The sequence below is a fragment of the Hoplias malabaricus genome, chromosome Y (assembly GCF_029633855.1).
Source record: "Hoplias malabaricus isolate fHopMal1 chromosome Y, fHopMal1.hap1, whole genome shotgun sequence".
NCBI lineage: Eukaryota > Metazoa > Chordata > Actinopteri > Characiformes > Erythrinidae > Hoplias > Hoplias malabaricus.
The window spans coordinates 41,609,429-41,623,537 of record NC_089820.1 but is presented as its reverse complement, the minus strand read 5'-3'; the positions used below and the strand labels follow the sequence as shown (position 1 = coordinate 41,623,537).

General features: G+C 39.0%; 2 protein-coding genes across 4 annotated transcripts in view; one reads left to right on the top strand and one right to left on the bottom strand.

Annotated features, from left to right (window-relative positions):
- The window catches only part of LOC136679518 (85/88 kDa calcium-independent phospholipase A2-like), a 31,119-nt gene extending 29,499 nt beyond the window's left edge, over positions 1-1,620 (bottom strand). For all 3 annotated transcript variants that reach the window (XR_010796555.1, XM_066658100.1, XM_066658101.1), the window contains exons 1-3: positions 1,535-1,620; positions 1,202-1,257; positions 405-619 (exon numbers count right to left, since the gene is read on the bottom strand). Coding sequence is in view for 2 of the 3 variants with exons in the window: in XM_066658100.1 (XP_066514197.1) it covers positions 405-613 (209 nt within the window). In the remaining variant the exon portion in view is untranslated. The remainder of the gene's footprint in view (positions 1-404; positions 620-1,201; positions 1,258-1,534) is intronic.
- Positions 1,621-2,609: 989 nt separating this feature from the next.
- LOC136678008 (chromobox protein homolog 6-like) lies at positions 2,610-13,387 on the top strand. The gene is made up of 5 exons (XM_066655757.1): positions 2,610-2,805; positions 3,722-3,765; positions 3,922-3,987; positions 4,791-4,857; positions 6,623-13,387. The coding sequence occupies exons 1-5, from the start codon at positions 2,737-2,739 to the stop codon at positions 7,808-7,810; spliced, it is 1,434 nt and encodes a 477-aa protein (XP_066511854.1). The 5' UTR covers positions 2,610-2,736; the 3' UTR covers positions 7,811-13,387.
- Positions 13,388-14,109: the final 722 nt, after the last annotated feature.

Sequence of the window (14,109 nt, the reverse complement as noted above, 5' to 3'; positions counted from 1 at the left end):
GCAGCATTCTGGATCATCTGTAGCGGTCTCACAGCACAGGCCGGAAGACCTGTCAGGAGGGCGTTGGAATAGTCAAGACGGGAGATTACTAACGTCTGAACAAGGAGCTGTGCTGCATGTTGATTTAGGTATGGCCTAATCTTCCTTATGTTGAATAGGGAGAAGCGGCACGATCGAGCTACAGCGGTAACGTGATCTGCGAAGGTCAGCTGGTCATCAACCATGACACCCAGGTTTCTTACAACCTTGGTGGGAGCCACTGATAGACTCTAGCTTGATGCTGATGTTGTGGAGAATAGCTTGCTTGGCTGGGAGGACCAGCGGTTCAAGCGGTTTCTCCAAATTCAACACAATGCCACTTCTAATGACTTCTAGTTCTGTTATGTTAGCTAATAGCCACTCACCTTAGAGCCATGGACGAGTTTTCAGGTAAGAGCAGCACACAGTCCCAGGACTGTTTGGTGTTGATCCTGTATAGTAGCATTCTCCCCTCCTGCTGGAGCCTCACTTTCCCATTATACTCAGACAACTGGACATCCCGTACTTTGTATGGGTTACTGAATAGGTTGGACACGGAAGACACAGTATCCAAAATGCGACCAAAGAATTGCATTCTGACCTGGTTTGAAAAAAAGAAACATCGGAGGAAAGTGAATGACCAGTACTCTGACTGTTGTAGATAAAGTGACATTGGTGGTGCGAGGTTATTTACTGACAATGTACTTGAAATCTCAAATGTTCTTAAAGATGTGACATTCCTAATTGTACTGGATATTGTCTGCATTAGCCAGCCAGGAGGGAAATGAAAAAAATACACCTTTTTAACAATCAGTCTTCAACACATAGCCTAAAATGCTTGTAACATTAGTTTTTCCAAAGGCTCATTCCACATTTAGACATAAGGCATGTTTACAAAACATATGCAAAAATAAATAATGTTATATATATATATATATATATATATAAATAAAATGTTATATATATATATATATATATATATATATATATATATATATATATATATTGTGTGTGTGTGTGTGTGTGTGTGTGTGTGTGTGTGAATATCGAAACGATGTGCTTTGGTAGGTGCTTATAGGCACTTTCTTGACTTTGCTAATGCATACAGGTGTAAAACATTGACAAAAAAACAAACAAATACATTAAACATTAGGAGCACTACAGGTCTTTAACGCTGCTTTACCTTTGACAGCGGGTGTCTGAAGACAGCCTTAACAACCGAAAGTAAGTTAACCTTGCCTACGTGGTCAAACAAAAAAAAAATAAATAAATAAAACACACACAAACATTTAAGCCACATAAACGCAATACAATACAAAACTAAACATTTATAAGAATGAGCGTTGCTATCTGTGCTGCCCCCAGTAAACACGTTGATTCGTGTAGAGCTAATTCATGACAGTCAAAAAATACACCTCTACAAATATTATCCAAATCCTCCTAAATGTCTTCTTCGTTACGAAACACGATCATGGATCTATTAACACGTCATGGTGTCACTTTCAAATATATTTACCTTAATCCTGTCTCCAGTTTAAACCGCTGAACCTCTGACTTTTTGACTGGACATCAACCACCATGATCAACCTGAGCAGGCTCAAGATTTGATTGACGTGCCTCTGAGCCAGTGAGCTGCCGAGAGCGCTCTCGTCGATGCCGTTCTACCAATCAGCAACGCTCATCTGGCGTAGATGGCGGGACCAAAATAGAGCATATAGACCCCGCTCCACCTTATTGTGTATGGAGCCCCAGAGGAGGCAAAAACAATTAAAATCAGTTTTGAATTAACAATTTGTATTTTCATTTGTTCCCAACATTCACAAGCCGTTCTGTCATTTATTTAAACCATGCATTATTTGTATAAAAATCTCATGTCATTCTTCTCTTATAAGATGAGTGCCACCTTATTAAAAATAGCAACAAATATTATTAAATAATTATAGATTAGCATCAATAATTCCACATTACAGTTTTACACAAACAGAAGATAATTTAATATTATTTTTATCTGATTACCATATTATAATTTGACATTTGTTCATTCCACGGGCTGAACAAAACCCTGCACCACGTGATTCTAGTTCCAGTTCTCGTGAATGTTCCATTTGATTGACTGAAACGATTCCCATTAAACTGATTAATCGAACAACCGACTCAAAGATTCATTGACCCCCACATGTTAGAACCGGAATAATGTGCTATAATTATGTGGAATTGTATGATTTCTCAGGCTTAAACTGTGAATAACATATATAGTTGAATGTTTAAAAATTGGCTTTATATTCAATAAGGTGTATGCAGACATTTTCTACACTATAATGTAAACTGGGGGCGGAGGGGGGTATTTATTATTATTATAGTATATTTATTATTATTATATGTTATTGTATGACGTTATATTTATTAATCCTAATAAAATTAATCTTTGACGATGTGTTGTGCCCTTGGCTTTTTATAAATTAAGAAGGTACATACATTCAGCGTTCTATCATTTTAACTCTGAAATCATTGTTTTCGGATTTCATAAGAAGCGGTCAAATTGAATATGAACATTAGCATATACAAAGAATCGGTTCAATTGATTCATTTCTGGGAGTCGGTTCACATGAGCGAGCGGCAGTGCGGACTGGTTGGCTGCCGCGGACTTGTTTTCGGTCACTGGCGGCGGAGAGGCGGGTGGTTGCGGCGGTGTTGGTGCTGGTGGACGCGGATGAAGAAATGGAGCTCTCGGCGATGGGAGAGCGCGTGTTCGCTGCCGAAGCCATCCTGAAACGGCGCGTGCGGAAAGTGAGGAGCGAGGGCGGGTGGCGGGACTCATTAGCATTCAATTCCACCTTAAATTCTGCACGATTTAAGGTGGATGGACAACATCCTCTACCTTAAGCGAGTTAGCGAGACTGAACTTAGCTTTCTCATTCACTCGTTTTTTTCTTTGTATTTTTCCTGTCCACTTTAAATGTACGAGGCTTCCGTTCAAGCTTTCTACTCGAATTTTCTGTTGCCCATTTAAGGTGGAACGGTGCATTCGAATGAGGAGCGGATGAATAAGAAGCCTATTTTATCGCATCCTCGTTAATGAAGTCACCATTTAAAGTGGAACGGAAAAAATAGAGGCGTACTTCATCTTCGTAAAGGCAGACACTTAAGGTGGAATGGAAAATTTGAACACGAACTGACAAAAACGCTGAGGATGGCGGGGGTAAAGAGGGAGGAAGAAGGAGGCCTACTCGCAGCTCGGTCACTAGCCGTACCTTATTACGCTGTGCAAACCGTATCAATATATTACACAAAGTGCACAGTTCTGAAGCACTATTCCGTTTCATTATTTTCTGTACAATGCATAACTGACTGCAGTAGAGCATATCTAAAAAAAACAAAAAAAAAAAGAAACCAATCTTGTCAGCTCGTGTGGGGCTTATTTGCTCTGCAGACCAGGAGCAGAGGTGCAAGTTGATAAAATATGGGGATTACTTGCATATTCATAGATCTGTGCGTACTAAACCAAGGCAAATGTGTAGAGTTAGCCTATATTTCATACAATATTAAGGCATTAGGGGACATGATTTTCCTAATAAATAAGTTATAAAGGTGTCATTTTCCATGAGCAGAGAAGTTTTTACATGATGACAATAAGAGGACAAAATAAGCTACTTTTAAGCATGATGTATGGATTATAAGGCTTAATTCCTTCTCTTTTCTGCAGGGTCAAATTGAATATCTGGTGAAATGGAAAGGATGGGCACTGAAGTAAGTGTGCGACTTTACACTATATGTCCTCATAGTGTAGTTTGAGTGTTATAAAAGCAAACAGATGTAGTTCTTTGTACACATTTAATATTTTTATTATCCTGATTGTACTTTTGATTGTTTTCATAATCCTGATGGTATTTTATTTCTTTGCAGGCACAGCACGTGGGAGCCAGAAGAAAACATCCTGGATGCTCGACTCATCACAGCTTTTGAGCAGAAGTAGGTTCGGATCACTTTAACAGACCTCATTTGAATTTGTATGAAGTGTCTTAAAATAACTTAAGACTGCTTGGGATCAACCTTGTCTTCTCATATAAATAGTTTTATCAGGAGGCAAAAGGCAAAACTGTTCCCAGAGCTGGCTTTCCATTCTTATTACTGGGATTTCTGCTCATGTTTTTTTTTATTTATATATATATATATATATATACACCTAATCATTTTTCTTCTGTTGTTTGAACCAAATTTTGGTAAATGTTTTCATTACATATAACTAATGATATCCGATGTGTTTTTGAAACATTATTGAATGTGTCTGGCCTATTTGAATAGATAGTTGCCAGTCAATACTATAAGGCTTCTGTAAATATTTTGCTGGAGTGCTGGTTTAAAATAGTGGTGCTCAGTCCTATGCCTATACTCTGCTTGTTGTAGGTTTCTCCTCACTCTATCACACCCGCTTCAACGTCAAAAGGGATTGTTAATAAACTAATTTCTTGTATCATGTGTGTTGGGAGCAGAGGAACCTCTAAACAGTGACCCACCAGGACCAGGATTGAGAACTTGTAAATTATACATAAATGGGCATGTTTTACACTCATATTTTTGCCATGCTTTTTGTAAGTAGTAATGGAAATGTAATCCATCCAATAATCCGTCTTTACTATCAATCCCTCTTCAAATACTTCTTTCCTTTGCACTATTTTCTAAGCCCAGTCTATCTGATTTTTCTGCTGGTGCTTGCGGTGCTACACAGTGACATCATGCTGTGTTTCTAATGAAGCGTTTCCCTCTCTTCACAGGGAGCGAGAGCAAGAGCTCTATGGTCCAAAGAAGCGGGGACCTAAACCAAAAAACTTCATCCTCAAGGTTTGAGCTTCTCTTTATTGTTTGTTGTACGTTTAGCTGCTCTTCCCTGTCTGCATTTACAAATAATTATTATTGTAATGTGTTCATATGAGTTTTACACTTATCCGGCTTGGTGCTGAAGCAGGAGTGAGGCGTGCCCTGGGAATGCTGCGTGTTGTGTACATATTACATCAGCAGTGGTTTGTCTTAAATACACTATATGGCCGTAAGTTTATGGAGAAATGCTTATCCAGCGATAAATGAATATGGTACTTCAACATCATATTTCTCCACATTCCCACAGTAAAAGACAAGAATGTCACCCCATTAGTGAATACAAACATTTTCATTATTTTACTGACTACACTGTAGATAACTGAATGTCTTAAATTTCTTAATAACAGAAAAGGTATATATTTCCAACTTTATTTAGGCTTTTGCAGGTTTAAATAAATACTTTATTTCAGGTATACTTCAGCAAGTTATCATTAGTTATAATGTTCCCAATTTTTTCATGTTCAACATATGCACTAACTAGCAGCTTCCCCCACTTTGCATTTTCACAAGCAGGCTCCTGTAATAAACCATGTAGACAAGCACAGATTTTTTGAAGAACACGAACTGACCAAGACTCTGTTTGACGCAACACCAAGATGGGGCCAAAAAAAAGCACAGAAAAATATAGCATAAAGGGAAATATTTGCATAAATGCAAAAATTGAAAACAAAGGTGGAGAAAATGTGTAAAGAAAAAAAATTGTACATTAAAAAGATAAGCGTTTTTGTTTGCAGTATTATATTTTTACAAATATTAAAGAACCCAAGTGACTCCATAGACACAGGTTTCTTTACTGGGGAACCAGGAGTCATAATTTATGAGTCATAAGGAAAATGTATTACTCAAAACAACCGTTAAAGCTAATCGTCTTTTGAGTTATGAATATAATGCTAAAATATGTATTCTCTGGTAACTGGTTTGTTTTACAATGCCTTGCATGTGCTTCTCTACTCTGATTTTAAGGAATATGTATAGGTCCAGAATCCTGCCTCAAAATTACCATCAATCAACCTCTTAAGCATCATGCAGCAGTTTTGTATAACTTCAGTTTTTAAATGTAACATTTAATGTAATTACATAGGAGCTTTTGGAGACTGTTATTTAGACTTTTAGTTTCATGCACCACTGTGGACAGTTCAGACGTTTTTCTAAAAGTAGCCTTTCATTGCCAAGGACCGCCTACTACTGCATAAAAAGAAACAGACCAATCACAATTCTGTTGTTGATACACGGATGTGGGTATATGCGGATGTGCAGATACCCAATTTAGAATGCAACTGGCAGAATTCTGACAGTGAGGCCAGCTTAACACACTGAAGGTATCAGCCTCTCCATCTACCTGTTGTGCTAATTCTCAACTCAACAGTATCATTATATTTGCTGCAACAGGACACATTTTATTTTTTCCTTTACAATATATATATAGTGTCATTGTAGTCTGCCTCAATTACATGAAAATATTGGTTGCCCCTCATTTATTTTAATATTCATCAGTAAAATAATAAAAGTGCAAAATATGCTGAAACCAAAATATCTGAAATGTGCTTGGATGTTCTCACATTATAATTTATAGTTACTGTTATTTGATAATATTACTGATATATTTAAAACAAATCCCATATTAAAATAAAATTCTTTAAATTTTAGGTTGAAATACTCAATGCAAAACGACATGTATGTAATGTTTTATTTGGTTTGCAGTCCTTTTTAACATTTATCCCTCTCCTAGGCGAGAGCTCAAACAGGTGAAACATTGTCCAGAGGCACCAATGCTCGTCACGCTCCTCCTTGCTCTTCCTCTCCGAATGTTGTCCCTCCCAGTGCTCCATCTTCCTCATCCACATCCTCCCTGGCACCGACACCCAGACTACACTCCTTGGCTGCATCCCACAAGCTGAAGAAGGACATCCATCGCTGCCATCGCATGTCCCGCCGTCCCCTGCCCCGGTACGACCAGGACGGCGCTTTCTCAATGCGGCCGCCTGTCTCTCCGTTTTCTGAGACCGTGCGCATCCTCAACCGCAGGGTCAAGCCCAGAGAGGTCAAGAGGGGTCGTATTATCCTCAATCTGAAGGTCATTGACAAGTGCAGTGGAGCAAGCAGCAGCAGGCCAGCTCAGTCACATCAAGGACGGGCTCAGATTCCTTCCCGGAATCGCATTATCGGCAAGAGGCAGGGGGACATGCCCTACAGGCCCTTCCAGCCTCCCATGAAAATGCTTGGCTTCCCAATGTATGGCCAGCCTTTCGGGCTTCAGCCTTGCCTGCCACTTGCAGCTCAGACTAGCAGGAGATCAGGGTCTATCCCTGCAGCTAAAGGCAGAGGCCCAGGCCGCCCTTCATCAAAGCCCAGATTTCCATACCAATCACCACCTTCTCCCTCTAGCTCCAGTGGGTCTGAAAGCGACACGCCCTCTCCTCCTGAAATCCAGCCCGGACCCCAGCAGGCAGCTCCCAAAAACACCCGGTCTTCCCCACCAGTTCTGAGCCCTGAAATGCCATCATGCGGTTCTGACACCCCTCAGAATCGTAGTGGTGGCAATAAGCCTGGATCTGCATCCACTCCCACTTTTCTGCCCTCTTCGCCGTCCCTTTCTTCTTCCTCTTCTTCATTGTCCTCACCTGAAGATGATGATGAGAGGGCACCAAAAGGTGGAAGAAGGCGGCCGGGACGAAGAATTAGAGCACCCGCAGGTACCCGTTCTCGTCCAGCAACCGAGAAGAAGGCTTCAAAAAGGGGTGATCCTGACTGGCGAGCACCTAGTTGTGCCAACGTGGTCGTCACAGATGTGGCCACCAACCACCTCACTGTCACAATTAAGGAGTTCTGCAAACATGGATCTGCTTCATCCGGTTCTGCTCCCGCATCCCCATCCCAAGACGAGAACCCCAGCTCTTCCACTCCTCCTGCGACCTAGGCCTCTCCAGCTAATGGACACTTCAGAGTAACCCCAAACAGAACTTGCCATAAAGATATTCAGCATCCCAAAAAAGAGAGTTGCCATCAATGAAATTGAAACATATTTTTAATAATGGTAAATGTATATGGAAAGAATATGATGCAGAGGTGAGTTTTAGACTCACTTTTAGACATTTCTTTTAATTTTTGTTTTCTTTCAGCAAATTCAATTCAAATGCACATTGACCCACACAAGATGCTAGTGTTTTTGTTTTTTTAGGATGACCCTGTGTACTTTATGCCAGCTAGCCTTGTGCCCTCATATCTGTAAGCAAGAATAAGCTCATTACAAAATTCCATAAGTAATGACTGTGTTCTCAGTGTTGTCATATCATCAGTTTACCCTTAGGCTTAAGGAGTTCCTTTCGTCTTATTTCAAAGCAAAGGGCACTGTCTTAATGTCTCATATTAAGGAATATTTATGCCTTAAAAATTAGCTTAATGTTTAGGGATGCACGGATCCGACTTTTTCAATTCCGATACCGATATATATACTTTGCGTATTGTCGATACCTGATTCCGATCCGATTAATAAACCACCTCGTGGGAGAGACTTAAGGCATAAGGATTGACTTAAACTTTACCTACAAAAATATTAACAAAATATAACAAATCAACACACATACTGAAATGCTATTTGTCACTGAAATTAACAGTTGTGACCTTGGTCAAATACAATCAGTAATCAAACATTGTAAGCATGCAAATGATGATTAATAATAATAATAATACATGTATATAGTGCTTTTCAAAATCTCAAAGGGCTTACACTATGATACACAGTACAAAGAATATTGAAAAACATAGCAACACAAAGTGTACACAACAAAACAAACAAAAAAATAAATAAAACAAAATGAATATCGTCAAGTGTGCAGCACCGAGCCACAAGGTTTAATTGTGTCCCAAGATTGAATGTCACAGACAACACAGCTGCAGAGTCTCTACGTCTATAGGCGCAGTCAGTGGATATACAGGATATACAGAGGCAGAAAACCATCCCACAACCAAGCACTGGCTCTGAATCAGCAGAAGCTGTGTCCGGAATTAGCAAATCGCGAAATCGCAAAGCTGCAGCAAAATATGACAAACTCCCTCAGTTAACATCAGCCACAGCTAACAACAGTGAGAGCAGAACATGAACCGCAGACAAGAAAAACGGCAAACATGGGCAGAAAGTTGCCAAAGAGTAGTGATGGGCTTGGACTCCTCTGGTCAGCAGGCCAGCCATTAGCATCAGAGATAGCAATGGAGAAACCAGTCCACTGAGGTCCCCACACAGACAGACAGCCATAAATTAAAAACAGCAACTGAACAACAAACAAAACACATGTGAGACACGGGCAGAAGCAGCAGTCACCAGAGAGATTCCAGCGTGCTCTGATGCTGCACTGACGTCATAAAAAGACTTTTAGTGTAAATCAAAATATCGGTTGGATCTGCCTTTTTACCAATACCTGATCCAGCCAATTTTGTTAATATTGGGGCCGATATCCAAACCTAATATCGGATAGGTGCATCCATACTAATGTTATGTCACTGTGATAGTTGTGACAATAGATGGATTTTACTTATTCATCAAGTCTTATATTTAAGAATGTGATTATGTTTAGAATGATATTTTTCTTCCATTTTGTAAGCGAATATGTCACAAGCCCAAGGAAATGATTGGGACTCTGCTCATTCTATTCTATTTTGGCTATCATCACAGGCTCAGCCTTTTTGTATAAAAGAATGCGGGGTCATCGTGTTAACACATTTAAATTTCTGCTTCATTTGATGTCCACAAATATCCATAGAGATTGTGCTTTAGCACCTGCACTTGTTTGGCAGCAGCTAAAACAATGTATTATAAATAACCCAGACTTTCAGCCCAGAAGATTTTGAAATCCCTTCCCTCCACAAGGTGTTCAATAGACATTACTTTATATGCATGCACAAAGCAAAAGCTGCATAGACAATTCAGTTCTGACTTTGTGCTTCGCCCCTCTTGTTCCCCCACTCTCCGTTATCAAAGGACTAGGTCCACCAAGACTCTAAACTGCCGGTGATTTAAAACATTTTTTTTTCTGTGAATACGCCAAGGACTGCGTCTCAAGATTGCTACTGTAATTCTGTTCCTGTTCCTTCCGTATAATGCACTCTTTCCTCTGAAGTCCCTTTTTGCCTTCCAAACAAACACTTTGTATTTAGTGTAATTTTTTTTTTTTTTGGTTTGGGATGGAGAGGGGTGTTCATCTGACATTGATATTTTGCAGAATTGGATTAAGAAGTGTGAAAAGTGTTTTTTATTCAGTGACGTTCAACCAGTTCTACCAAAAAAAAAAAAAAAAAACTGCTTCCTGCCTTGGCTGTTGAAACCTTTCAGCACTTGTTATATTCAGCAGCCAACTACAACTGATGGCGCTTTTTAAACTGGTTCTGCGAAATAACTGTTGGTCAGACCGGGTGCTAGCATGGGCAGATCAGACCTGGGATAAAGACCCTTTTTTGTGTGCGTGTTAGACATTATACAAACTGGTTCTCTCAACCTCTAACTTGCATGGTAAACCACATTTGCTGAAATACCGTACAGTGTGGGTCATAGGACCACCCTTTGTTTAATTTTCCATTAAAATAGTCATTAAGTTTAATGGGGTGACCTGTTTATTGTTCTGGGAATGTCAGCATATAACATTGATTTGCCTGTTTTATTAAGGACTGTTTAAGCTTAAACTTGTTTATATTTTGAGTACTGTTTACCTGCTGGTGACCATTTAATGGTCTGCCAGGACTCCTATTGCTATTAGGCAAGGCAGGTTCAAGAAATGAATAACTTAATGGCTGTTTTTGACTGGAAATTAATGCGGTTAAGTGTGGTCTGGGACATTTTTTTTTTTTTTTGCATAGTACCGTAAATAGGTTGTTTTACCTGAGAGAGTTTCATTTTTAAATTTTGTGCAAAAGGGCTCCTGTGAATGTAAATTGAGGGATCTGTGATTTTGGGTTTTGGGGGCTTGTATGTGCTGTTGCTCACATTTGTTAATAGCCAACAATGGGCCTGTCCAAGAGAATACCACATAACTGTAAAACAGATCAGCCCTGTTTTTTAAGGTTGATTAATACACAATATTTTCCCATGTTCAATGAGAGCAACGCACATATTACTGGCCTGGAGCCTTACAATCGTTGTTCAGTAGGGAGGGCTGCGTCCTAGAGGCGGTACAAGACGTTTGGCATTGAAAGTTTACATGGCAGCTAACTCAACTATGGTGAAGGATAACACAATGTCAGACACTACCGTAGGACATGGGAGGTGGGGGTGTCCTTTTATTTGATTATAGAACTCATTCAATTAAGCAGTGTGTGGCCATAGAATCCCTGCTAATCTTAATTACTGTGCCTTTGGGAACTTTGAGGAAAGGACGCGAAGGAGCACTTTCCACTATACAATGGCATACAGTGCCTTGTGAGAAGTATTCACCCCCTTGGTATTTTTTGAGTTTTGCTACCTCACAAACTGGAAAAATTGATTATTTGAGGGTTTGCGTCATTTCATTTACAGAACATGCGTACAACTTTAAACATTTCATTTTCTTTTTATTGTGAAGCAAACAACAAATAGGACAATATAATTACAGTGTGCATAACTATTCACCCTCCCTAAACTTAGTAATTTTCTATTTTCCTTGGTGGCCGAAAAGTTCAATTTTGGTCTCATCTGACCAGAGCACCTTCCTCCATACATTTGAGGAGTCTCCCAAATGCCTTTTGGCAAACTGAAAACAAGCCTTCCTATTTTTGTCTGTAAGTAAAAGCTTTTTTTCTGGCCACTCTTGTCTTGGCAGTAGGCACTCTCTTTGCAGTTTTTTTATTTTTTTATTTTTTATTTTTTGGTGGTACCATCTTCTTACCATCTGATGATAATGGATTTTATGGTGCTCTGGGGAACCATCAGTGATTTTGGTATTTTTTTTTTTATAACCCAACCCTGATTGCACTTCTCAACAACTTTGTCCCCGACTTTGTCCCCAGAAAATGTGTGTATTTACTGACAGATCATGTGACACTTAGATTGCGCACAGGTGGACTTCATTTCACTATGACTTCTGAAGGTAATTGGTTGTGCCAGAACTTTATAGGGGCTTCTTAGCAAAGTGGGTGAATACATATGCACATGCCAGTTTTCAATTTTTTATTTTTCTTATTTCACTTCAACAACTTTTGTGCAGATGCATCACATACAATTCAGATAAAACATTTAAATACAAGTTGTAATGAAATAAAATAGATAAAATGCAAAGAGGGAGAATACTTTTGCAAGACACTGTGGATACGACAATACACAATTTTGTTTTCCTTGTCTATAGATATCTTTCTCCTCTGGGCAATAGACTGACCTTTCCTGCCTAGTACTTTGTGTCCAAACAAATAAGCTCTTGCTTGCTGTTTCTGCACTAGTTCTATTTCTTGTTATCTAGCAACCAAATGCCAAATGTACTCTGTGAACTGCTCTTTAAATTTGAGTAAATTGTTTTGTTGAATTATGTTGTCTCTTTAAGCTCCATGGGTGCAGTTTATCCCAGGTCTGGGAGATTCAGATTCACTGACCCTCCCTTCTCTGGTGCTGCCCCTTCTGTAGGGCATCTCATGCGGTGCATCTGTACTAAAATCCGGTATAACCAAGCATGTGTTGCCTTCCACTGCTGTGTTTTGAACGTCTCAATTGAGTGATTCTCCTCCCTCCACTTAAGAACTGTTCCACGATGCTGACAGTTGAGGCTCTGTTTACCTGTGTGTACTGTAACGCTAGCGAATAACCGTAGGAATTACTATGGTGTGAAAACAGCTTTTTGCGATGGCGGCTTGTCATCAAGAGGTAGCACAGCACTAAGTTATCAAGTGGCCTACTATTTAAATTTTTTTTAATTTTATTTATTTTTGTTTTTTAATAAATAATGTAATAGGGCTCCAAGTTCTTTTGGATGTAGCCACCAGGGCCGGGAGTGGCACCTATGAAGAAAATAAAGAGATTATTGTTGAAAAAAAAAAAAAGCAAAAAAAAAAAAAGGATGAAGAAAACACCTTCAGCTTTTCTGGAGCGTTTTTTCGAGGGCTTCTTGACATTTATTTTCATTTTTGTACTGTAGAAGTGAGTAAGTGCTGCCTTTCTTTTATAGCCATGGTTCTATTTTAATAGTCCAATTTGGGTTTGAGAGAATGAAGAACCCAATGAAGCGAACTAAGTGTGATTATGAAATGTGTCTGTGCGGTTTCATGTATAAGGTAAATGCTATTGATGAAGTTGATGATGATGATGATGATGATAACATTGTAATGTATCTGATGCATGTTTTGCAAACCCTAATTGTACAGGTCATTTAAATGTCAATTATTGATGTTGCTTTGTGTGTTTCTCTTGTAAGATGCTTTTAATAAAAATCACCCCAAAGACATGTTATTAGTTGCTCATAAAAGTTTTTCCCCCTCTTATTTTCACAAGCACACACAGGGATTTTTAATGGGATGTTACCAATAAGCCAGTGTATATAACGTATTTTTCACTGTTCTAAACTAAACATGGAACTTTGAAGCTTGTAAAACACATTTAATGATGTGTCCAGATGTTACAAAAAACTTTTTTTTCCCTTACAAACTATATATTAACACGAGATCATATTTTAGGGCCATCATTCAAGCTTCTGAAAGCCTAACTAAATTCAGGGAATGCATGTAGGTGAATCCAGATTTCATTGAGGAGCATGCGTGAACTGCCCTGAAGAAAACATCAGTGTTCTATGTTGCTAGCACAGCATTACTTTTAGATGACAGGAGTGTAAAAAGTTCAATAAATCCTGACCACTCATCATTTATTCCATGCTATCATATATTTCTACACAGTTCCAACGCAAATAGTTTATGCTTTTGTCAGAAATTTAAATTTGGATTAGCACCAACCATAATTTTCACAATTGAATTTTTTATCCTTCATTGTTCACCTTTCAACATTCACCAGGCGCTCACAGAATAAATCTATTGATTGTAGTAAAGGTCTACAGCTGGAAGTGGATTAAGGAGGGCTGAGTTAAAGTAATAGAGACTGCCTGGGTCCCACCATAAGTTGCTCTACATAGTAGACAGCCTTTATGTTGCTTGGTATTAGGGTTGGGCGGTATACTGACATATTAAAAGAAATCGAAATAGAACAACAGGGGATATGGAGTGAGGCTATATCGTTTATATCGATATTTTGAGTTTTTTAATTGCACTAAGTCTAAA

Excerpts from the sequence above, each read along its gene's own strand:
- LOC136678008 (XM_066655757.1), top strand. The coding sequence starts at position 2,737 with ATGGAGCTCTCGGCGATGGGAGAGCGCGTGTTCGCTGCCGAAGCCATC. Across the intron at positions 3,766-3,921 it reads TGGAAAGGATGGGCACTGAA|GCACAGCACGTGGGAGCCAG; the intron begins GTAAGTGTGCGA and ends ATTTCTTTGCAG. Across the intron at positions 3,988-4,790 it reads ATCACAGCTTTTGAGCAGAA|GGAGCGAGAGCAAGAGCTCT; the intron begins GTAGGTTCGGAT and ends CTCTCTTCACAG.